Source organism: Cuculus canorus, chromosome 3 (genome assembly GCF_017976375.1).
Source record: "Cuculus canorus isolate bCucCan1 chromosome 3, bCucCan1.pri, whole genome shotgun sequence".
In the NCBI taxonomy this organism is placed as follows: domain Eukaryota; kingdom Metazoa; phylum Chordata; class Aves; order Cuculiformes; family Cuculidae; genus Cuculus; species Cuculus canorus.
Genome location: NC_071403.1, coordinates 65,123,742 through 65,149,203, shown reverse-complemented (window position 1 = coordinate 65,149,203; position 25,462 = coordinate 65,123,742). Strand labels below are relative to the sequence as shown.

Genomic DNA, 25,462 nt, shown 5'->3' with positions numbered 1-25,462 from the left:
TGCAATGGGTTAAATGAGTTCTCTAAGTTAGTCACAATTAGCAAAACCCTCCTTTTATTACGAGAGTTGGTGTGCCATGTTTAATCCAACCAGTCACCCGGTTGATTTTGGATTTAGTCTGATAGAACTACACTTTTTTTGATGATGCTTAAGCCTGTTATTTCTAATCATTAATGATTCTATGAAAAATTTTAAAAAAGCACCTGAAGAACTTTATACAGAGACAGCTATATTAAAATGGATTGTATATGAGGCAGAAGAAAAATTTATAAGGCAGTCGATGAGCTACAAAACACTTGTTATTATAGCAGGCTAGAGTTACAACAATTTTAGAGAAATACTAAAACTAAGAATAAAGTGAACATCAAATACCTTTTGAAAATGCATTTTAGTAGAGCCAAGATAAATTGATAGAGTAATAAATTCAAGCTAGCATGCTTACTAGAAAATTCTAACTGAGAAACAGAGGACCACCTACATCTTACGAAAGGGAAAGACTTGTGAGCATCCCTTTACAGGGTAGAACTGCAACAGACTCCTGAACAGTGAGTGACTTGGGAAGATAGAAGCTGAAGTAAAGCTTTTTACTGAGAGAAAGAAAAACATTTCCAGGCACTAGTTTAAAGGCTCCATATTAGCTTTTTTTATTGAAGCCATTACATGTTTTTGGAAAGAGCATCCATTTGGATTATTTGGGAACAGAAAATAGGACCTTCCTCAAAGAACATAAGTTATTTCATGTGGAATGAGTGATGAGCTCTTGTGGAAGAAGCAGCATTTTGTAGGGAAAGTATGTCTTAACTCCTCAGCAATGTGAGTTTTGAAGGGCTTTGATGTTCTAAATTAGGCTATTTGAATTAAGTCTATCCAGGATGAGGTGTGTGTCAAGACATTGTCTTAATTCTCTGTGGTAATCTTAACTAGATGGTAAGAGTGACCTGTCTTAAATTGCTTTGTAAAAGAATCCACCACATGTATACTTTATCCATTTACATTTATACTTGTGTTTTAAAAGACGACATTCTAATTAATTTCTGCTGGAAAGTCACTGCTTAATAGCTGAAAAGTTTGAAAGCAGAAATTTTCTTCCAATTTTATTTATGTAAAGCAGAACAGAAAGAAAAAAGTTATTGAAGTGAGAGAGGGAAATAACAATTTAGTCCTGTATATAATACATCTATTCTGTATCAAATCATAATTGTTCTTCTGAGAAGTAGCCTCAGTTTAATATTCTTGGGTCCTTTTTTTATAAAAGATAAGGTCAAATCTATAATACAGTGTTTGTGGAATGTTATTCTGGCACATCTCTAGAGCCTGCCTGTTTAGTCCACACCATCAAACTTAGGCATCAATCTTTGCTGAATTTCTGTGCTCAGTTTATTACTGGTCAAGATAGAAACTGTCTGTAGTCTCTGTACTCAAAAATTGACTCCTGATGTGTGGGTAGATGTAGTGAGAGATGTAGAAGGCTAGGAATAAGAGGAGTAAATAAAATATCATTTCATGAATGATAATTTACAATATTCTGTATGAGTCACGAGGTATAGCTACAGATAATGATTTGTTTTAAAAATTGTAATGTCATTTGCAATTTAGCAAGGGAATCACTGAACTGAAATGCCTTTTTTCATTGTGAGCTATCCAATCAAGACATAATTTATAAAAAAATATTAAACAGAAAGAAGAAGGGAGACTGTACAGATCACAATCATAAATTCTTAAGTTTTGCGTAACTTACAGTAAGCATATAAACAGGCAGAATATGTAGCGAAAATTAAAATGGGATTTATTAGTTGTAATATTTGCAGTAGATGTCTTCAGTCAATGGAAAGCCTTCTTTAGTCAGCATGTCTGTCAAATAAAAAGGAGATAATAGCCCTTTGTCTCAGTCTAATAAAGATTTGCGTCAGTTGGAACTATCCTTTCCATTATTTTGAGAAGGAAAATGTTGTTCTTGCTGACATAATCTAAAATAATGATTTTTTTTTTACTTGGAATCTAACTAAATCACTGCACTACATATATACCTCAGTATTTCCATAGGAAATATGTCTCAGCAGCTATTAAAAACAAATCTAGATTTTATGATTATGAGTAAACAGTCTGAAACTATTAATTGACTACAAATGAGACAGCACCCTATTACATCAGAGAAAAACAAGCAAAAAAAGCGACCCCCCCCACTCCCCATCATTTAGTTGGGTCCTCTGCTGCTGCACTCGAGGTGATGGGAGTCCTGTGCCTTCTCCTGCCACTGCCAAGCGCTGAGGGTCAGCAAGTGGGTACCTAGTGGAGCTGCAACCTACTGGACTGCAGAGTTTGAGATTCCCAAACGGCTCTCATCCAGTCCTGCACTGTGTGCCCTTGTATCAAAGACAGACTCCCTCTGTGGCTGTGTTAGAGGCTTTGTTAATTGTGTCTGAAATCTAACAACATGTGGGTGCACCCTCTAGGATCTGGGGTTTCACCTTGGATTTACAAAGCTATTTTCTCTCTATCTGCAAGGTTCTTCTCAACAATTTCCAGCTGAAGGTGTTTATTAACAGTGTCAAGCCTCACATTGATGGGCACAAATTGGCCTTTAAAATAACAATCCATAACTGCAAAATAAGCTTTTTTTTTTTTTTTCTTTAAACAAATTTCTGTATAATACAACAGATTGAGTGTATTTAGCATTTTGCAAAATGGAAAGGATGTGGTAAGAATTAAAAGTACAAGAAAAAGGGAACAGTGTTACATACATGCTCTTTCTTGTGATATTAGTATCTTGGATATAATTAGGATAATATATAGCTATAGCACAACAAAAAGAGCGAGACAGCCTGAGGTTAAGCTCTTTAAATTGCTCAAGTGTTCAGTTTATATTCCTCCTTACCTGCTTAAGTAATACCACAAAAAGAAAAACCTGCCAAAATGGGCACTGACAGTTACTTTAGCAGAAAGTAGAATCACATTTTATGCATTGGGGAATTATTTGACATCAGCATATGAAAAAGTCAGTATGGAAAATGAATACTAGTGGATGCAAACTAGTCAGTTTTATTTCGTTAACACAGACTGTGTTTTGAAACAAAGTATGTCAAAATTACTACCAAAAAAAATGCTACTTAAGAGAAGAAACCCAGAAATGTAAATGAGTGATATAGTTAAGCAGTGAGAAACAAGAAAACGTGTTAGTGTGAGGTAATATATAGTTCAAGGACATTGTTACCTAGGAAGCATGCTATCTTGCAATACCAAAACCTTTAAAGAGTCTTATTGTGCTTAATGAAACTACAATCTGCATAGAGAGAAGGATAAAGAATTAGTTACACAAGGCAGATGCAAGCAGTCCTTAGCTGAAATGTTTAAGACAGTCCCTATTAACACCAAAGTACTACATTTCTAAGAAGAAAATGAGTTATGGGAGAGCAGAACTTTAAATGAGTGCTATATAATATGTCTATTCATTTGCAACACATGTTAACTCTAGAAGAACCGGTAAGCATTATTTAAGAAAAATGTTTTTTAAGTTGTCCTATCAGATAATGGCAGTCAGCAAAAAAATATATCATATGTATAGGCTGTAATAAATACCATTGTTTCATGCTTTGTAACCCAAATGGGCAAATTTACTTTTAAATGCTTTCAAGCTACTGTTTAAAAGAACACTACCTAACAAGCCTCTTAAAATCCCATTCCTTTAAGAAAGACATATGATAAAGTGTGATAGACTAAAACCAAGCGGAATGCTGAGGTTGATAAAAAGTGCACCAAACCCAAAAGCCATTTATCTTACGCCCAGCCATCAATGCAAATGCTATGAAGAGTTTTCATATGAAATAAGATCAAGAACAAGCCTGATAGGCTTAGAAGCGTTGCCTGAATTCAGCATGTTAAACAGTGACCTTTAACTGTATGCTTCCTGTATCTTACGTGGCTTTTATAAATACACAGACTGAGACTGATTCATTATTAAAGAAGTACTTGCAATAGCTAGTACAGCACTCTAAAATTCAATAAGTTATTAAGAAAAAGTCTTGCCCATATGAAGTTACATGAAAATTTGCCTGTCATTCTTAAATTACATTTATTTAATATTTTTAATATAGTGCTCCTCTTCTAAATGCGCCAAAAAAAAAAAAAAAGGAAAAAAGGGTTAAAAAAGGAAAGGAAAAGCACTTTCAGGCTTTCTAGTATTGTTTAAGGCATATTAGTATAACCTAAGCTTGATAAGTGGTACTTGGAATTAAGCCTCTTGAATATTCATGATTGACTTGGCTGCTTTCTCTTTGAGGCAGCAGGATATCCATTTGGCCTCTCTGGTCAACACTTCCATAGCTACAAAGTAAGAAATGTCTTCATCAGGATAGTACTAGTGGAGGTAACATTGCTAGAGTTCTTTCACATACAGTTGTGCAAATAAACTATTTTCTCCAATTCTTTGCTGTGTGCGTCCAAAGTTTTATATCTTTAGGAGAGACACTCACTTTAAGCGGCGCATCTTCTGGGACAAACTGACTATCATTGTTTCCTTTGTTGAACAGCTTTTCTTATAAGTGATCATTCTCTAACAACCCATATCCCTTGTGCCGAGCATGGGTAACTAGGCTTGGACAGATGACTGCCTCAATCGAAACCAAGGAAACAGCAATTCCTTCAAGCAGAATGTCCTTTAATAGACCATTGTCCTACTTGTTTGTACATACCCACTTTTCTTTCTTCTTGCATTGTTTTCAGTATAGCCACCTAATTGGCATCTAAGACACTCCCTGTCTGATGCCCCAGAGACCCATCCTCACTGGGCTTCCCTGAGCACAGGGAGGAGGGAGCACAGTGCTAGATAGTTCTGTTTAGTGCGTGTATGGCTTCAGTTACAAGCATTCATATAGGTTTCCTTGTGAAGGCATAAATTGTGCCATAAGCAAAGCAGATTTTTTTTTTTTTTTTTGATGAAGGGAGGTGATATCATCACATTTCTAATACCTCCAATAAAGTAAATATGTTTCATGTAAAAGTAGCCTGAATGCTGCTTCCTTATAGATGGTGAGAGTTGTGATGATATACATTCAGGAGCACGGCTGCTTCAGGTCATGTAACACAGGAAGCTGCTTGAGAGGCATTCAGAACATCTTGCTGATCAATATGAAAATTTGCAGTCTCATTTTTGTATATTCATTTAACCTGTTTGGGATAGAAAAGATGCAACTGAGGGTAAAAATATACAGTACTGCATAGTGAAGTTCTTTTTGTGATTGAAGTAAAATACCTCTAGATGGTTGTCCTTCCAGTTCAATTTTGCATGCATACTGATCTTAGAAAGAACAAAGAAATAGATTTTAAGTTTCTTAAGCAAGTTTGAATCACAATTTGTTTACTGTGGGTCTCAGCAGATGTTATAATTGAGCAGAATTAGAGACATATTTCAGTATTTTGGTTAACCACTTCCTGAAAATGTGTTGATTCAAAATATTTGAAACATTTTTGGTGGCCATAGTAGAGTTACTTTGGATTTTCCCCTTGCAACTAAGACAGAGAATGGTTTTATATTATTCCGTTTGATTTCACAGTCAATAAATGGAAGTTACTTTTAAGTGTAGCACCAGAGTGAAAAATATACTTCATATGAAAGCTTAAATGGGCACGAGTCAAAACTGCTAAAACACTATGTTCAATCTTACTGTTATTTTGATGGAGAATATCTGTTAAGTCTTCTAGAGAGTTCCCAAATGTTTCCGTCCCCACTGTGCATATCTCACTGTCTGAAAATCAATATAGTAGTTACAGGAGCTGTGATTTTACAAATATATTTTCCAAATGGTATTTGCTATATAAAATTGCGAAGTGTGTTAGCTTTCAAGGCTCGCTCATTTTCTTTACTACATGGTAAGAGGGGAGATGACTCATCATCAATAGAGACGCATGATACAAGCTAAGAAAAGCTAACAGTGCTATAGTTGTAGTGTTTATATTGCATCATAAGAATATATTTGAATTAAGTTCAGTTTAAAATGGAAGCAGCATGTTATTAAATATATACGGTGGAATAAAAATTTTGACTCATTCTGATAGAGCTAATCATTGTCAATGTAACACCTTAAGAGAAAAAGGCAGATGAGATTGTCCTTTATTGTCTTTTTATTTTGTCTTTTGTGTCTGAAACTATCAATTTACTTTCCCTGAGTGCTGAGTGTAGCAGATCCTATGGCACAGTCCTCTGGTCTCATCGAGGAGATGAGACCATCGTAGCATAATGAAGCACATCCATCTTAATTTTGTTCAAGCCTTGTATGTCTGCTTAATTTAGAAGAATTATCTTTTAAGATCTTTTCTGATGCTTTATGTGGCAAATTAGGTTTCTGCTGGGAAATATTTCCACAATCACACTGTTTCATGAGGATTTTTTTTATGTTATCATTATCTGGAAGTACTGAAATACTGCATTTTTTTTTTTATTGTTATACTTCTGTTAGAAACTGTCTTATGAGTCAGAAAGATGAAGATGAAAGATGCTGTTTATTTTATATTAAAAAAAGGCTTTGCCCCTCTTGAATTAAACATTTTGATAGCATTAAAGGAAAATATTTTAGATTTTTTCAGTTTGTGCAAAGCTTTGTTTGGTGTTGGGGTTCCACTTCACAACACAATGAAGTTTGACAACCTTAGGATTTACTGCAGGGTAGAAACTGAAGTGTTCTGTTGTGATTCAGGAAGCATAATTTTGAGGATATTCTTTTGGCCAGGGAATGGTAGAGAATAACAGAGAAGTCAGAGGTTATATTGAGCAACCATAGAATATGATCAACACAGAAAATCTTCATTATCCAGTGAAATTGTCACATCAGAAATGCTGATTGTAGGGTCCTCAGCAGAGGGACTCGCTGTTCAAATGTGTTTGAATAGCAATTACTATAACTTGTTTCCATACTAAAATTACTGAATGATTTTTGCAGTGGCAGGGCAGCTTCTGCCTCTGACAGATCTTCTGCCTTTCCTGATACATTTGGCTTGGTGATCATCATCTTTACCAAGATTAGAGTACAGCAAGTTTAGGGTGCCAGCTTTACTTTTTAATCTGTTGATTAGTTTATTTTAGCTCTTTTTGAGATTTAAGAAGGTTCAACAAGAATATGTTTTTCCCACACCTCTGCGTGCCCTCTTCCTCCCAACTGTGGGATGACACTGCATTTATACAGCACAACTTCTGAGCCAACTGACAAATCTTTATTTTATACAGGGTTGTAACATGGGATTTGTGTCTGCTTTCACCTTCCACTAGTAAACAGCAGTCTTGGAACTGGATAATTATTTGCTTTATATTTCTTTACTGATACTATCTTTATTTTCCCAAGAGAGGATATAATATCCATTCCCAAATCTGCAGTTGATGGTTTAGGAAGATTTGGTGGCCATCAACAATTTCACATGAAATATGTAAGGGTCTTAAAATATTTTGTGAGAGACCAGAATACAAATAAATTATTGTGTGCAGAGTCTGAGAAGAAGAGGAGCAGACCTGGTTTGGATAGGTATGTGAATGGTTGTGTATATGCATTTCCTCACCCAGGATTTTTTACATCTTGCTACTATTTATTCTTACTCTTGACAATGTAAGCAGCAAAGACACTACGGGTGCTAAAAGTAGTATTCACGTCACTGCATACTCCTAGGCAATGGTATGAACTTAATTTTTCTCTAAATCTTGTGAAAAAGAAAAAAAAAATATCATGAGCTACAGCCTTACACTCATAAAAAGCTTCTGTACTCATGAGTCTCAGTTATAAAAGACCCATCCTGTGTTCACAGTAAGACACCATCGGTTCTCAGCTGTTTCATCCAAATACAATAAAACTTTGAAATGTACATTAAAATAACATGAAGAATAGAATCCAGACTCTAAGACATGTAGTATTATTTATTACTGTAATACCTACAGGTTGATCTTTTCAAAATGCTTTTCTGCTCTGTAGCCCCCCAAATCCACAGCACAGTTTGGGGAACTGTTATCTTTACAATAAATACAAGCCCTGTGACCTATCAGAGGTCATATCACGGGCTAGTGGTCCAGCATTGTTCAGGATAATGTTGTCTTTGTTATTCTTCTACCTGATAATGGGTGGCTGGAAATTGCTATCTCCTCCTTTTTCACATAAACTTCTAAGTGCTTCCTGTGAGCCAGCGGATTAGTGTATCAAACAGTACTCTGGACATAATGAATGTGAGGGTAGAGATGCTAGATGACAAGAAGTTTTTGCAGAGGTCATTACTTTGTCCAGGCTCCAGGAGACATTCTTAAAATGAAGATATTAGTGGTGGCTCTATGGTCATTGCCAGAAGCTGACACTGATGTAAAGCAAAATACTTTGCTTCTAAGACACATTTATTTAGTATGGTACCAAGTTCCTTGTAAAAGCAGAAAGACTGCTTTTGAATTCTTATAAAAATGTCATAGACCAAAAGCCAATTCTAGCTAGAGGGCTGGAATTAATATCTCACAAATGCTCATGTGATTATGTCTGGGGAAACAAAGCAGCAAAGGAATGAACTTGGAAAACTAAAGTGTAAGGGGATTCATTGTCTCTGAGATATTGCTGAGTTCACTGTGATTGCCATACAATGGCTGGCATGTATATACTCACATATATGAGCCTATAGTGTACTTCAGTTTTAGTCAGAAATATGGTACTTATTATGGATTGCATTTTAAATGGTGTCTCATGTCCATGTAAGTTTTTAATAAATCTCCATTGATGAATTAATCATATAAGAGAATTTAATTTGTCAGCAAGACTTACATTTCAATGAATCTTTGGGAATTATCCTGAAGAGCTAATAGATTTTGCCTTTATTGTGAAAAAGTGCATACGTAAAGCACTAAGATGAGAAAAGCCATGAGTTTTTTATTTCTTTAAGAATGGACTGACTCGCATCTGCCTCAGACAATCGTACAGCACGGTTATTGATATTTACAATAAATTAACTCCTAATGTCTGAATAGTCATGAATTGCTGCAAATGAAAAGTATGCTGAATTTAGAGGAAGTGATGAGATGGAGCAAAGACCAGGTTTATTTCTAACACCGTTCATTCCAGACTGTATGATCTAAGTGATTTTTATTATGCCAAGCAATTGAGCATAATAAAGTCTTGGAACAATCTCATATTTTGGTAAAAGATTAATGGGATTAGATTTTCAGTCAGACTGATGCTCTGAAGTATATGTTCTTACAATCTGAATAACTTCATTTCTTTTCCTTTTTGAAAATGTAGCCCTGCAGCAGATCTTTGAAGTGTAAACTCTGAGACATAGTATTAAAATAATCATGGATCTGGAGGAAAAAAGCACAAAAACATCCAGCACAGCTTGATCAAAAATAGAAATTCATTTATTCATTTGAACTTTCTGTGGTCTATTGAATATTAAAACATTTCATATTTCAAATAGAAAAAAAGAAGCCTTGAGCAAATTTCTGATCATAGTCAATGACATTTCTGGTGTAACACTTGAATATTAGGATTAAGAATGAAATTTTCTACTCAGCTTCAGCAAACTTTCTTGTATCATGTATTTTCTACTTATTGCTATTAGCTGAAAAATAGCTAATCTGTGCTGGAGGCCATGGAATAGTGGGACCTATGTGTTAAAAAAAAAACCCACCGAGATGACTACTTTCGTCAAATAAATCCTTTCTATTCTGCAATTCCTTTGCAGTTTTTCATAAAATTCATGTCTCGGGGCTTTGTGTTATAGCCTGTGCCCCCACACTTGGTGATATCTCTGAAGGTAAGTATTTTGTGCCACTACCATGCTGTAGAATTTCTTTTATTTATTTGAGGTTTCCAGCTGTAGCTGTAGCTGTGAGAATGGCTGGCCAATGAACAAATTCTTGGGGAACTTCTGGATTCTTTATATCCAATCTTACAATTTTTATCAGGCATTTCTGCAGAGCTTTACATCATGATGTTGCATTTAGCATCAGTAAATCTTTCCGAAGTGTATTTTAGTCAAAATAAATAAATTAAATAGCTTGGCTTCTTCAGAAAATCTGTGATGATCAAAAGGGTTTTTTTGGGCACCAGTTTTCAGAGTCTTAACTGTAGAGAACAGTAAGAGCATGAATTGCTGAAAGAGTGTTTTGAAATAGCAGCAGAGGAAAAATCCATTTTCAAACCAGCTGTAAAAATTAACTATTATTGTGTTGGAACACTTTTTGTGGCAGGAAACATATTGTCATTGTTGCTGGGCAAGTGTCAAAACTGTAATTCAGCATATCTCCACTGACTTTCTCCCTGGAATCAAAATCACAAGTCATTTCACATATCATTTATGTATTTATTCCCATTACCCCTGAATTAGGACTTCAGGATTTTTCTCTGAAAATCTCTGAGAATGTGAAGTGCCTAGCAAAAATTACATTGCTGCCTCACTTCCTTCCACTGCCATCTGTGTGTGGGTGTCTTTGAGGGGCAGTATGGCAGGAATGAGAAGAACCATTTCAGAAGGAAAATATCATATTTCTTAGAGATATTGAAGTGCAAATATAAAAAAAATAAATAACTACTTGAAGAAATAGTGAAATGATGACTTTCACAAAGCCTTTTTGTTGAACTTGGAGGCTCTTTTTGCACACTATTCTCAAACTGAGGATGTAAAAAAAAGAAAAAAGAAACTAAAAATGTTTGTTGTGGCAGAAAGAATCTGAGGCAGTTTTTACTGTGTTGCAACCATTACCAAAGTACAACTTGCAGACACTTACTGAAATGTGTATGAGAGAACGTTTAATTAGTAGTGATGTGCAACTTTGTGAAAACTAAGAGGGCAGAAGCTGCATTATGTGGTGACAATGCCATATAAAGTTAATAAGGATGCTCTGGATAGTGCAACTGCTACTTTGATGAATATTTTTTTTCTAGCTTGGCTTTCTTTTCAAAACATGGTAATTGTGAAATCTGCAGAAACACTGTGAGTAGCATCTAAAGCTAGATACAATGTGCGTTTGCATGTGTTCTTAAAAAAAATCCCAAACTGAATAATATGTTTTTACTTATTAAGCAGGTATAAACTGAGGTAATTGAGATTTATGCAAATCATAAGATTAGATGACTTCAGAATTTATGCCATGAATACCTGTTATACTTGAGAAGGGTTATAAAATTATCTACAGTGTTTGCTCTTATATACAAACACTGTATTAAACAATGTTATCTATTCCCCGCTGGCTCCACCCCAACAGCATTTCTAATTGGCACCCCTTTAGCTCTGAGTTGTTGCTTGCCATGTTCCGTTCGAATACTCCAGCAAATGGTCTTAGTATAGTCCTATCACAAGCTTATCATTTTTACTTCTCCAAAGGAAGAAAGCTATTCAAATGACCTAGGAAGTGCTTCATTTAGAAATTTCAGCCAATGCTGAATTACTGAAAAAAAAAAAAAAAAAAAGTTCCATTTCAGTAATCACATGCAAATACATAGGATAAAGGAAAAAAAAAAACCCTGTGTCTTAGTGATGCCTTCCCTTGAGGAGCCCTCCATTATAAAACTAACAATCAATAGTTCTGTTAATCTGAAACTTACTTTCTAATTAAGAAAGAAGACTTAGGAGGTGATCAGTGAAAATCTGTGGTGTTTCCTCATCAGTGAACTCCAAAAAATTGTGCTTGTCAGTTGTGCTTGGTTTTCTGTACTACGTTGTGTAGTGAAACATCTAGTAGACTTAAAGAAAGCCAGATGAACTATTTAGGGAAAGTAGCATTTTGTCCCCCAGAAATTTTTAGTCAGTTTTCCTGAAGTAATCCTGGATAAATTTTCAGAGTGAGTGTTCAAGACAGGTAGGCAACGGTGATGTTATTGTTGTCCTTTTGCATGTTATTTCTGGAACTGGAGCACAAACTTGTGATAGGAATCACATATCTATTTCCTTCTTGGCTTTTCGTGAGGCAGGCTGCTCTTGCGTTCACACGCTGCTGTGTGCTGCACCAGGATGCACTTGCCAATGCTGTTCTTTCTGTAAACCAACCTTCACTGCAGTAGATGGACGCTCCAAATGTTCAATTCCCCACATAGGTGTCCTACAGGGTAGCAAATAGTATATTTTCTCCTGTTACCTCCAAAACTATTTAGCACAAAAGCGTTACAGCTCTATCAAAAGGAATTATATTATTATTATCTTCTTTTACCATTATTTAAGATTTCTGATGGGCAGGAAATCAAGTAGGTCTCACTGATAAGCATCCTGGGCTCCTTGTCCATCTCGGACATTAGGAGTTTTGCTTGGAGTACACATGTAGTATTTTAAAATGTTGCAATTTTTTATTGCTATTTAGGGATGAAGATTTCTGATAAATTAATGTTCTTCAGGGTGACCTTACTGTTTTCAGATTTTTATTTCTATTTTCTGCTTTTTTTTCCCCAGAAATACTTTATACAAAGAAGAATTTTGTAAGATTTTATTGTCAGGGGAATGTATAAAATATTCTTTTCTTTATCCATGTCACCTCAACACTATTATTTTATTACAGTCAAATAAAATCACATGGCTTTACCTAATTTTTCAAGAAAAGTGTATTTTTTTTTTTTTTTTAAACCAAACAGAAGGGCTGGGCTGGCTTTTCATGCCACTTAGTTTTTCTACACAGCATCACTCCTGTCTTGCAAATGTTTAACATGAAACAATGTTCTTCAGCAAGATGCTAAATTCTTGTGCTTATTATAATAGCCTTGGGATTACAGGGGTCCCATCTGTAGTTACTGGTATATTGCCAATTATATGCTGCTAGTGTCATCTGTAAAACGGTCACTTGTGGTTATTGAAAAGATCTAAGTCGAGGATGTCTTTCGAGAAGCTTTAGAGATGTTGCTGGAATGAAGCAGCGGTTACTTTTGCTGGAGAAGACAGAGGCCTATGTGGATTGGCACTTTAAGGACAAAAAGTGGGCATGGATACACAGCCATGATTAATAATCCTTTTAGTCTTTTATGAATCGGATTTCTGTTCTGAAGCTTGGTTATGAGACAGAATGTGACTGCAGACTTTACATTACAGAATTTGTTGGTCAGCATTGTTGAGTGATTTCATGTATGGATGGAAGTGGAAGAAATATTTCATATCCTGTATTAGCTCTTTCACAATATGAAAGGAGATTAATTTTCCTCTCTGAAGCAGAGATTCAGTAATTTAACAATATCAAATAGCATGTTCTTCTTCACAGTGCTATGCTAACCAGAAGTGAGCATCCTTTATGCCCTTGTAGACTTGAGTATTTTTGAGGATTTCTTACAGCATAGAATGAAAGGATCTAACTCAAGAGCAATAGGATGATACTTTTGAGGGCTTTATTTCTGCAAATTCTCGTGTCCACCTGCACTTGAAAAAAAATAGTATGTTGCAGCTCGTATTCTTTTAAAACTAGAAAACTGTAGTTACTTTTGTGGTTGAGTAGTTTCATTAAAATATGTCATATTCTTTTTAGAGTTATTATTAGTCAGATGAGACTTATAAATCTGCAACTGGTACCAGATTCCTGAGTTGTAAGGGGACTAAAAAAAATGTGTTTCACCTAAAACTGTAATATAGTCAAAAAACTTTATGTATTTTTTTCATCATTACATTTTAAAAGCAAGTGGTAAAAAGTGGAGATACGAATTTCTTTAATCTAACTGCACTTCAATTGATGATGTCTTTCTTTTAAAATCAACTCATTTGAATAGTAAAGGTCAGTAGGTTAAATATGTGAATGTAATAAGCAATGTATTCAGATTATCACAGTTTCAGCTCTGTTGCCACACATTGTAAACAATTATACCAGATTACATCTATAAATTTGTCTTACATTAATCTGAAAGAATAGAGAAAAAAAAGAGAACATGTTAAATAAAAATACAAAGTGGAAAGCATTTAAATTAGTATGAAATAAATCCAAATTTGGTTACACATCTTCTTTCTTTCTTTTCCTTACACACATACATCCCTCCCTTTTTACTATCTAAACATTTGTTATCAGCTGACTTCTGAAACTAAGAACTGGGCAATCAAAACACCTCTCAATACATTTTCTGTTAGACTGAAATCCAATGCAGTTTAGTACTAAATAGGACCATAATTTACAGGGAAGTAACTCCTTGTTTTTCCAAGCACTATTACAACCGCAGCCTCAGGTAGGATTTCCTACGCCCTTCTATTTTTCACCTTAGAGTGCACAGCACTGTCAGGGCACAAACCTTCTTCTTGCTCAGCTGTAATACACATAAGGAAAAAAAAAAGCTGAATAGTCTAGTATTGGTCCAAATATGTTTTCCTATAAATATATCAAACGATAGTATAGCCACTGCTTTTCTTCAGTCTGCCCTTTTGGCCTGCAATGTGGAGTACTTCATTTCTTTCAGATGTGTGCAGAATTCATACACAAACTATGCTTCACAGAGAAAGAAAAGACATTGTAAAATATCCACACTGATATTAGAGAATGTGGTGTGCCATGTTTTGTTGCTGTGAAAACTTGTGGGAGAATGATGATCACCTTGTCCCATTCACCAGTGAAAGCCCTTCTCGCAGTGTCCAACTCTCTACTACAGAGCAGTTTTTGTGAGAAAACAGCTAGTGCTGAGAACCTAACACACCACCCTCCTTTTTAATCTTCTTACTCATCTGACCTAGTTTCTATCCAATATCTGAATCAGTTGTGAAATAAAATTGTACTTCATATATTTTTCAGACGCTCATGATCAAGGATTTTGAAGTGTGTATCAGCTAAATTTCTAATATTCTAATATAATATTTCTAAATAGCTAAATTTCCTGATATATCGTCATAAAGTAATGTGACAAAGCAATGGTGCTGAAGACACAGAAATAGAAATGACACAGTTCCCTCCTCTCTCAATGAAAAAACTCAAATGTTTAAATTTTAAAATGTTTCTTTATTAATTTAGTAACAGTTTTGTTGTCTTAAATGTACAAACCAACACTTTCTGGAGTAGTGTTTATTATGTTTTCCCTACTATGAGTTGCCATGCATAAAATTCTCCAGGTTCTCAAGTGCTGGTGAAGTACTGAAGGTAGCTCAGCTGACCAAAAGACGCCTTCAAGATGATCTGCTGCTGCCTTTTTAGCAAACAAGCACTGATCCAACAGGCCCAGATGACTGGCTTTCACAGTGCAAGACAAATACTGCGATAGTTATGATGATCTTGAGAGTTCAGATGACGAAAGTCTTGATGAAGATGAGTAAGTGCTTGCTGGACTGTCAACAGCAAAACCCTCTGTCTTGGTATCACTAATACAGGGGAGCATCTTGTGTCCCTGTCTTTCTTCATCTGAGTCCTAAAAGTTAAAAAAAGAATAGGTTTTAGGTGCTAAGCCAAGATATTAGCAGAAATATTAGATTATTATTAGATTATTAGATTATGAAATAAGAAATCATTGGATTAAATTTCTTAGCAGTCTCATGTTTTGTTATTCTGATTAATAAACTATATTTTCTTGCAACTAGAATCTTCTTCAGCTAACTGGTTTTGAATTTTTAAAATGATAGAAAATTATGAATTTTGATTTTCTTCTGCAGAATTACTATTGTATCTTTTTGTTTTAAGATCAATGCTTACATGGCTTATTGCATCTATACATAGCAAAAAATGAATTTCAAATTTCCATGAAAATTTTTGTTGTTCAGAATCAACACCATTTTGAAATGCACTCTGTAAAGTCTTGTTTAAAATAAGAGTTTTGTTCTTGAAAGCCATTGTTAGCACTGCTGACCTTCATGACCTTGAACTTAGCGTTGCAGAGTTCAGAAAGTGCACTTTCTCAAAAATACTTTCTTAAGATGCTCTGACAGCTTCAGCAACTGCTATTTTTGGACGATTTCATTTAAAATTAATCACTTGTGAAGTTTTCAGCAAGTGCATTTTACAAAGAACATGCATGATTTATTTTTGTTTGTGCATATAAGTGTAGACATATTTTTGCCTCTTTCTTTTTCTTTTCATATTTTTTCTCTTTCTTGAAAGTTTGGACTTGAGTAAGATCTTGTGAATTTTATTGTGTTTATCTTGTTAGATGCTGTTTTTTTAAGGAATCTCACTGTTGGTTCTCAGACTCGGAGTCTAAAAAAAACTTTTTTGAATGTTTTCTGCTTTAATGTGTTATTGCAAGTGATCACTTTTCCTTGTCCAGTTTTATTTGCTATAGAAATTGGCATGACAACTGAGTGTTCTTCTGGGATTTCAAAATTTAGTTGGCAACTTAACTTCAGTCTTCTGCTTCTTATGGATCTAATAGCCAGCTTGCATTTTAGCTTCCGTATGGAAGTGAAGCAGGGAGACTTGGAGCTCTTAGCTTGATAATCTACTTTGAAAATGTTATTACCGGGGCTTTGTAGTCACACATTGCCATTGACCAGCACATTAACTAGTATACAAAACAGAGTATCCTTCTGACATAGAAAACGTTTTTTATTTCAAATAGTTGAAGTTTTCCTTTCCATGAGAGTCCAATACTGAGGTAGTAGCTTCCATAGAATTTGTACCATCTGACTAGATTATTTCTTTGATATACATCTGGTAATGAGGGAGATTCGGCTTTGAAGGTTAAAGAAGTTTGATTCTATAAGTATCAGTTCTTGTTTACAAATAATGAAATTTATAATCTTTTTCATCCTAATTCTTGTATCATAATTCCTGTAGATATGAAGTGTGTGGTATGAAAAAATACATGAATTTACTTGTCACCAAATTTTCAGAGCACCAAAGGACTCAAAGGAAATATTGCTTTCCTCTAAAGCATTCACCTGTTTCACTGCCACCTTCTTTTCCTGAAATAAGAATTTATAGTAATGGTTTTGGCTTTCAATAACACATTTACCTAAGTAATAAACCTTAGGAAAGGCCATAGGAATGACTGAACAAAATAATTTTGTTGATTAAACACTAGAAGGGGCAGGTGAAAAATATACATCATCTACACATGAAGGTACATTTATGATTCTTTTTAGGGCTAGAGTTTGCCGCAAGACCTTCCAAAATAATCTGAACTGTTAAATTTCTCACTTATAATATGACAAATTACTTGCAACTTTGTTTTACTTGAATAACCTTCACACCAGAAGGAAAGTGTTCATGTTAATATTTGTTCATCTGGGCTTTTGTCACTGAAGTCATGCAGCTGAAATCATCGGAGGGTTTGAATGTGATAGCTGGATTAAAGTGCTGTTCAGACTTTCCAGTGTCAGGGGAATGGCTTCAGTGTCAAATGTGAATAGAGCAGTAATGATCTTTCAGAATCAGACGATGCGATTGTCAAGAAATGTCATTTCCCAATATTATTTATAATAAGCTAGAAAGCAGTGTAACATATGGAGGTGAAATTTCTGATGTGTAGACCACATATGCAAAGATAATGCCAGTGAGGACTGAGGAATATGGTGTATCACTTTAGGAAAGTTTTCAAAAGAAGGAGTGTTTGAAGGTGAGATAAAAAATTAGAAAGTCTTCCCATTGTTTTCCCTGAGAGATTTAAATGAAGTCAAAGTTAAGAATCAGTACTAAAAAATGTCAAGTTGTTTTTCTAATTAGTTTTTGCCACTGACCTTTGATAATTTAGGAAAATATTTAGGGCTGACTAACTTCTCTAGTCTGCTGGAACTGTGCTGTTGAGGTTATGAAGTTTCATCTTATACTAAGCTAAAATTCTTCTGTCGGTGTCAGCCTGATTAAGTTCATATGTATAAATAAAGGAAAAAATGCATAAAATTAGAATATTTTGGAATAGTAATATCTGTCTGAAATATTTTGTGCACATCCAACAGCATGCAAAGGTAAATTGCTTCATTTAAGGAATAATTCCATGTAAATGCTATGAAAATGGTGCCAGTCGAGTTTAATGTCTGTCAAAATTTAGACATGTAACAGTAATGAATATATGTACTCTGGGCGTGGTTGTAAAATTGCAGTTTTCATTGCTATGTAATAAATTTAGTAATGCATACACACATGAAAAGTTACGATATAATCAACTAGGCTTTGTAAAATACATGATAAAGCTATATGGTAAGTGTAATAAAATGAAAGCTACAAAATCATCTTCTTTTCAATTGAGAAATTAAGGAAAAATAAATTTTTTTTCTCTGAAATACTTTTTTAAAATGTCTTATTCATTGTCTTAGTAAGAGCAAAGGCAATTATACACTATTGGAAGTACGGGAAGAAAACTGAATGAAGAAAGTGACGGGGAAATATCCTCCACATTCTAATGTTATCTATTATTGTCCATTCATGAGATGTAATTCTTTTAGATTTGGTTTATATTTGTGTAGATTCTGTAGATTTTTAGTATCTTTTTAAATTTAAGGTTTATAAAATAATTATGTTATTATGTCTTCTGAGAAATGGGTGGGCAAATTAAATAATGTTTCTGCAAGGAAGTATTGCATGACATATCTTTCTATTACATTACTCATATGAACTGGAAGCATGATGCAATCATCATGAAAAAATGGAGAACACGCAGATACCCCCCCGACCTCCCTACCCCTGAATGCTTCAGTATATTTTTCCCTTCAGTGTTTCAGTATATTTTCCTATTAAGCAAATTTCGTTGTTTAAGGTTGCTTAAATCATGAATGTGTTTTGTCTTTTTGTCTGCAGAACTGCTTCGTAATTTGTTTGCTATTTCATGCTTACGGTAGGTGTAGTCCAGCTGTAGCTTTCAGTCTGAAAAATAAGACTGACTTCAGCTTGTGACTTGGCACATAGAATGCTAAGTGTGATACAAAGGGCATGCAAGGAGCAGAGGGGGTTAAGAACTAGAAGGTGGAGTTGGAAGGATATTCAGTGTGAAAGACGGCAGGAAATCTGGTATCAAAACTGTTAAGAAATGAGCAATAACATGACACTTCAAAATAAGGGCAGGAAATTAAATAGAAAACAATGGATAAGCAGTAAATGAAGGGATACAGAAGAAGGGAGACCAGAGTGGTAAGGAAAGAGCTATAGTACCAGGGGAGAAATGAATTCTGTCAAGAGCTTGGCCAAAAGGCAGTACACTGGTGGTACAAATTTGGGTAACTGAATATGTTTTTACTAGTAGCCAGCAGAATTGGTTGAAATTCACTACAGCAGAAGTGATAGTTAAAGGTAATAAAATCAGAAGGCAAAGTTGAACACAAACTGCAGCTCCTAAGAGGAGCTCATATTGCCATATATTAGTCCCAAGGAAGTTTTTAAACCTCCAGCATGGCCTGCAGCGTATACTCCATATACTGCATAATCACAATTTGTGTTGAATTTACACTTTCTAGGCTTCATTTGTAAACTAATTTGGAAGGTGGGGAAAGCTTAGTATTTACTTAATAAACTGTTTGTGTAAATTTTGCGGTAATGTAGTTTTTTTTAATGCAGGCTATTATCATATCCTTAATGCACTTCTACACTTTATGACTCTTGGCCTAAAGAAAGAAGTGAGTGGTATGTTTCTTCGCTAAAAGAAAATTGAAAAAATAGGAAACTAAAAATAAAATGGTCAATTTTTTTCTAAACCAAACTGAGCAAAAACTGTAGGTGGAACAATACAGTAGAACAATATTAATTGGCCTAGGGAACTGAAGAATAGGAAGAGAAATCTTATTGATCTCAAAATGCCTGTTGTTTTGTTCCTAGGTTCTGACATTGTTCAATGGTTAACGAAGAACTTATCTATTGAAGACCCAGGTAATTTCTCTTTTTTTCATGTCTGCAAATTCTAGTCCAAATTATTGGACCTGACTCTTGTCTTCTGTTGCAGTGGGGGTGGCCAGGCAGCATATGACCCGTATAATTTCAAGAGCAAAACAGACCTCCAAACCTTAGAAACTTTTGCAAAGAACCTGAGGATTTTGTTTATCCATTTTATTGGAGCAGGTACCAGGAAACATGATAATGGCCAAGAACGAAAATAATAGCTGCTTTAATTAGTAGAAAACAAGCTTACGTTTTAGTCCACAAGAGATTTACTCAGTGTCAAGATAAACGGTTTGAAAAATGTACTGTTTTCTTAACAGAATTTTTCAGTATATAGAAAGTAAATCGAATTAAGAAATATGCTCTTGTACTTTTATTGAGAGCTGCATTTCTATTTTCAAATTTGGAAACTTTTATAGCATCTTAAATGGAAATTGAACTGTAAATAAAAAAATCAGTATGGTGAATGTGAGGAAAAAGTTCATTGCTCATACAGCTGGGTTGGAACGTGGAAGTAAAGCTTTGCCACAGGTTTCTTTTGTGGCCAGCAGCAAACACAGTTTTGTGTTATCTGATATTTATTTCCATGATTTACAGGGATCTTTTTACATGATCTGAAAGAAAATTTCCAGAAAGGAATGACTTCTACTAGAAAATGTTGAATGACAGAAATAAAATATTCTGTCGAAGTTCCTATTATATTTTGGTTGGGGGAAAGATAATCTCCCCTCTTTAAAGTATGAGCAAAAAGATTTATTTTCCCTCTTTCCATTTTAAACTTTTGGGAGAGGAATTTATGTTTCATTTTGTTTGGGTTTTTTTAATTTAAAAAATGTGTTTTCCTGTCGTATTTGAAATGAAAGTGCAATCATTGTGGAATTCCAGCACAAAATCACTATGCTTAAAATTGTGATTTTAATAACGAGGAACTATTAATATTATAAATAAACTATTTGATATTTGGAAGCAGCCAGCTCACAATTTATCGGTATGTTACAGGAAGGAGATCATAAATTGCTTCCAGTTTTATTTAAATTTACACAGAGTGTTGTATGTTTGCTTCCTGAAGATAAAGTGGAGGTTGCAAGAGACCTATCTATGTGTGATATTGTATTTCTCAGTTGTCAGACACAAAACACTCACCTATCTATATTTGTTGGAAAATTGCCATTCGATGTTTATTTCATACAGAAGCTTAACCTTTATTTGTCAAACCAGAACTGCAATATTGGGATAGGCTGTAATTCAGATTATCTGGCTACTCTGAAATTTGGTATTGAAGAAAGAGTAAACTAAATGGAAAGCATGGTTCCCTATGTTTATATACAATTAAAATTAAACAAACACATAAATTACTAACATAGGTAATCAAACCACCACAGTTAATTTAATATAAATAAATAAACCCCCAGTTTTCTGGGACAGGTTCTCCAAATCTTCACTGCAAAAAGGGCTCCCATGGCAACTGTGGATCTGGATGATGATAATAGGACAATTGGTGATGTATCTTTCTTAATTACTATCATTCTTTTGTAGTAATGATTAGATGCATTGCCTTCAGTGCTGTTGTTAATTTGTTGTTAATCACTACAAATTATTTGTTACTTTTCTTGTTGTAATAACTTGATTTCACAGAGTGTTTGGGAGTTTGGGCTTTTATGCTGATTGCACTTTGTGCTTAGCACTCTGTGGTAAAACAAACATGCAAATTGTGATTTATGGGGTAAGTAGACAGGTTCACAGATTCATAGAACAGGTTAGAAGGGACCTCGAAAGACCTACTATAGAGTAAAAAAGGGTCACATGTTGTAGTACAGATTTTTTCCTTTGTTTTGCATAACCGATACAAATCTGATATCATTTAAGTGGAAATGAAATTATGGCTAGCAGGACAACAAAAGACAGAAGAAGGTCTGGCAGCGACATTTGCTTTCACTGTGTTAGTAAGTGTGAAGCTATTATCTGGAAACAGCAATTTCAAGTGAAAAATAGTTACAAGTATAAATTGCTATTAAAAAAAAACCTAACCCCTCCCCCCCCAAAAAAAAAAAAACCTGCACAATTTTTATAAATGGAAAATCATTTTCTGTGGAAAATTTGAAAGATTTTGGCTTGCTGCAGTAAATCTCCATCAAGAAAATAAGCTGGAGATGATGGCTGGATTCTGCTAAATTATACCAGATTTAAAGTTATTTCAGTGGAGCAGAGTACAGCTTGTGCCCAGAATAGATCTAGACAATGTACAGTTGTTGTTATATTATTTGCTTTTCAATATGTACTTAAAAAATGTTATGTTTCTCTTTACAACTCATCGGTACAATTTTAAGGAACAGAAATAATCTAAGTTATTTTTAATGTGGAAGTTTAATTGAGTCCTAAAAATAAACCTGAACTCTGCCTCAAAAGAAGCAATTAACTGAGTTTACAGAATTGTAAGGGCTTGTGATTTGGCACTTAGACATGTTTGTTGAATTGACCGTTACAGGGCAAGTGCTGATTCTTTACTGATGGTGCCAATTACTTTTAATGTGGAAAATCTACTCTGTTTTTCTACATTGTGTTTTTCTTTTTTAAGGCAATAATTAGTGCATGAAATGTACTGGACTGACTGCACTAGAGACTGAAGTAAAATGCTTAAAGTAAATGCTTTAAATGTTTAAAGCAAAAAGGGTAAATAAGCTGATCTAGAGGTGTCAGCTGAAATTGCCAAGAGGTTAATTCTGTACTTGGTTCTTGCACTGATTTCTTTGATGCCCTTTGGGCACACATTTGATTTTTCTGTTCCCTAGCATTCCAACATGCTTATTGTAAATTATGTTGTTGTCTCTTTAAGGAGAAAATACAATGTCAGTTTTCAAGTATTTTCATAATGAAATGTGTTATTCACAAATATGTGTTTCATCCTTACATCAGCCTATGAAGAATTTCTATCTAGGTGACTCAGAAAGAGCCTTTAAAAGTTGATAATATGCTTGCTCATCATCTCCTTGTCCCGTTTGGTAGCTTTACACCTGCATGTTGTTTATTTAATTTACTTATATCTGCAAAGTCAATTGAATTTGACTGAAGGCACTTTTTTATTGGGTGGTTACTCCAGCAGAGCCACAGTATTGCACCCAGCTCCAGAATGTCTGGCCTTTACCTTCAGATTGCCCTGGTCCATCTCATTTTGGCAATGTGTTGAAGGAAATATCAGAAATAATGTGACTAGGAGAACTAGTCCTGCTTTACTCTGCATTGGTGAAGTGACATCTCAAATACTGTGTGCAGTTTGGGCCCCTCGGTACAAGAAAGGCATTGAGAAACTGATGTGGGGGAGAGCGACGAAGCTGGTGAAGGGTATAGATCATAAGTATTATAAGGAGCAGATGAGGCAAGTGGGATTGTTTGGAGAAAGGGAGGCCAAGGAGAAACCTTATTGCTCTCTAGAACTAGGAGGGTAGTGAGCTGGGTGTTGGTCTGTTCTTCCAAGCAGCAAGTGATAGGATGAGAGAAAATGGCCTCAAGTTGTGCCAGGGGAGGTTTAAACTAGATTTTAGGAAAAATTACTCCACTGAAGGAGTTATCAAGAATGGAAATAGAGAAGTGGTTGAGTCATCATCCCTGGAGGTACTTAAAAGACACGTAGATGTGGCACATTCTAATTAATGGTTTAGTGGTGGACATGGCAGTGTTCGGTTTGCAGTTGGACTCGATGATCTTAAAAGGTCTTTTCTAACCTAAATGATTCTATGATTATGTGAATTTGCTGCTGCTCTTGGACATCAAGAATTACCCTGAAGTCAACTGTATATGACTAAATCAAACTATGAGTTATAAAACAAGAATGTACCTTGAAATAGACGCTCCAGTGATTTTTAAATTTCAATTCTTGTTATTGATAGTCTTTTCTCCTAACAGCTGTAGCTAATTTTTAACTAGATGCTCACCAGCAGCATTGTGGTCACTGTGGTCACTGATCCTGTGCAATAAAAAGGGAGCACTCAGTAGAACATCTGTTTGTGTTTCGTCCACCTTTCTGTCTTTTGCTTTGTAGTGAAATCTCTCTCCAGCAACTGCTGTATTGATAACAACCTTGATAATACATAGAACTTTCTCTAAAGAGTCATAGGGAAAATATTAAGGGTTGTATTTGAGTTTATGGAAGTGTACTTGAAAAATTGGTCAGCTCTAATTATTTCTGCCCCTTTCTCCATGCATATGCAGTAAGGTAGCAGGGAAGCACAGGAGCCAGACAAGATGTTCTACATGGTTGCCATCTGGGAGACAGCACCAGATAGCTTCAGGCAAAGGGGAGGTTCTTGCACTATTTTCTAATGGAGAAAAGATCCTGTTATGGAAGGAAAGAAAGAAGGGAATGGAAAGGTCATGCTTATGTATGCAGTCTTTGCATTAATCAAAACTTGTGGAAATACAGCAAGAGTAGAATGTATCCCACTTACCAGCTTAACTAAAAAATAGAAAAGAAGCAGATAAAAGTGATTTACACTGCCTGCACACATACCATAACCCTCAAACTAGAAACTGAGGAACACCAAGGCACTTGCTTTTTTCATATGTCTAAAAAGCTTGGGCACATTTTGTTCAGTGAGGCAAACCTCATGAACCTTTGTCAAGTCTAGTGTAAATAACTTTCTAACTTTCTTCTTCTTGGTGAATTTGATCTGAGCTCATCAGGTCCTGTAACATTTAAATGGAATAATGACTTTAATTTCAGACGAACCCCAAGAAAGTAAAATTCAAATCCTACTTGGGAATAGAAAATGTCAAAATCTACAGACACTGCTTTAGTACCAGTGGTATTAATGTTGTGATACTCAAACAAAATAAAAAAATATGGATCAGTTTTCCTTTCGTTATGTGTAGCATGGGTAGCACTTACCTATGTGTCGCAATCAATAGCCTTCTAGCCACTGCTGCAGGTTCAGGATTGTGATGGTAAGTGCAGAGGCTATTGCCCGAAGCCTTTAGATAGATTTTGGAAATGGTAAATAGAGGTGTATTTCCTGAAATTCAGTTGTGACAGGATAAATCAGATTTAATGCTTTTCCACTGAAGCTTTTTCCAGTTTTGTGTACTCTGTTGCCCTGTGTAGACTGCATGTGTTCGGAGTGTCTCCCGAAAGCACAGAGAGCAGCAGGGCCAGGCTGCAGTGATCTTTTATTCTACATATATTCCAGTACTGTTTGAGCAGCCTCATTTCCATGTAGTCAGTCTTCAAGGTGATTAAAATGTTCATAGGTTGGTCAGTTTATTTTCTTGCTTGCAGATAGGTGGTAGGCTACATCAGTGCTCATTTCCAATTGCCTTTCAAGGAGCAGGCATTTCTTCTGGTACGTTTAGCACTTTGGCAGTGGGAGCTGGTTGAAAATGAACAGTTTTTTAGAGTTGAAGTGAAGAAATGGACTTTGTGATCTGGTAGTGATGCAAAGAGTTTGTGGTATCAGCAACAAATCTGCCTTTACATAGGCTGATCGGTCAAACTATCACAACCTCTTTCACCACTCTAAGCATGTCTAAATAAAATTCCTCCTCCTTGGTTGCCTTAAGGTGGCATTATTTTACAAGATACTATATAGTTTATGTTTTTAGCCTAGTAATTAACACAGCATACTTGTAGGTAGCAGAATTTATGTACTAAGCGTTGCAAACTCTGAAAATCCCCTTAGAAATGTATGAAGACAGTATGTTTTCCCACTTATTAAGATATTTATCATACATAATAGGTTATATTAGCCAGGTACAAAATAGGTCTAGTCTAGATACCTAATCCTA

The 25,462-nt window shown here is 35.1% G+C and overlaps 1 protein-coding gene across 13 annotated transcripts in view; it reads left to right on the top strand.

Annotated features, from left to right (window-relative positions):
• RGS7 (regulator of G protein signaling 7) overlaps positions 1-25,462 on the top strand; it is a 233,986-nt gene that overhangs the window by 109,080 nt on the left and 99,444 nt on the right. For all 13 annotated transcript variants that reach the window (XR_008449132.1, XM_054062702.1, XM_054062704.1 and 10 more), the window contains one exon: positions 19,628-19,678. Coding sequence is in view for 12 of the 13 variants with exons in the window: in XM_054062702.1 (XP_053918677.1) it covers positions 19,628-19,678 (51 nt within the window). In the remaining variant the exon portion in view is untranslated. The remainder of the gene's footprint in view (positions 1-19,627; positions 19,679-25,462) is intronic.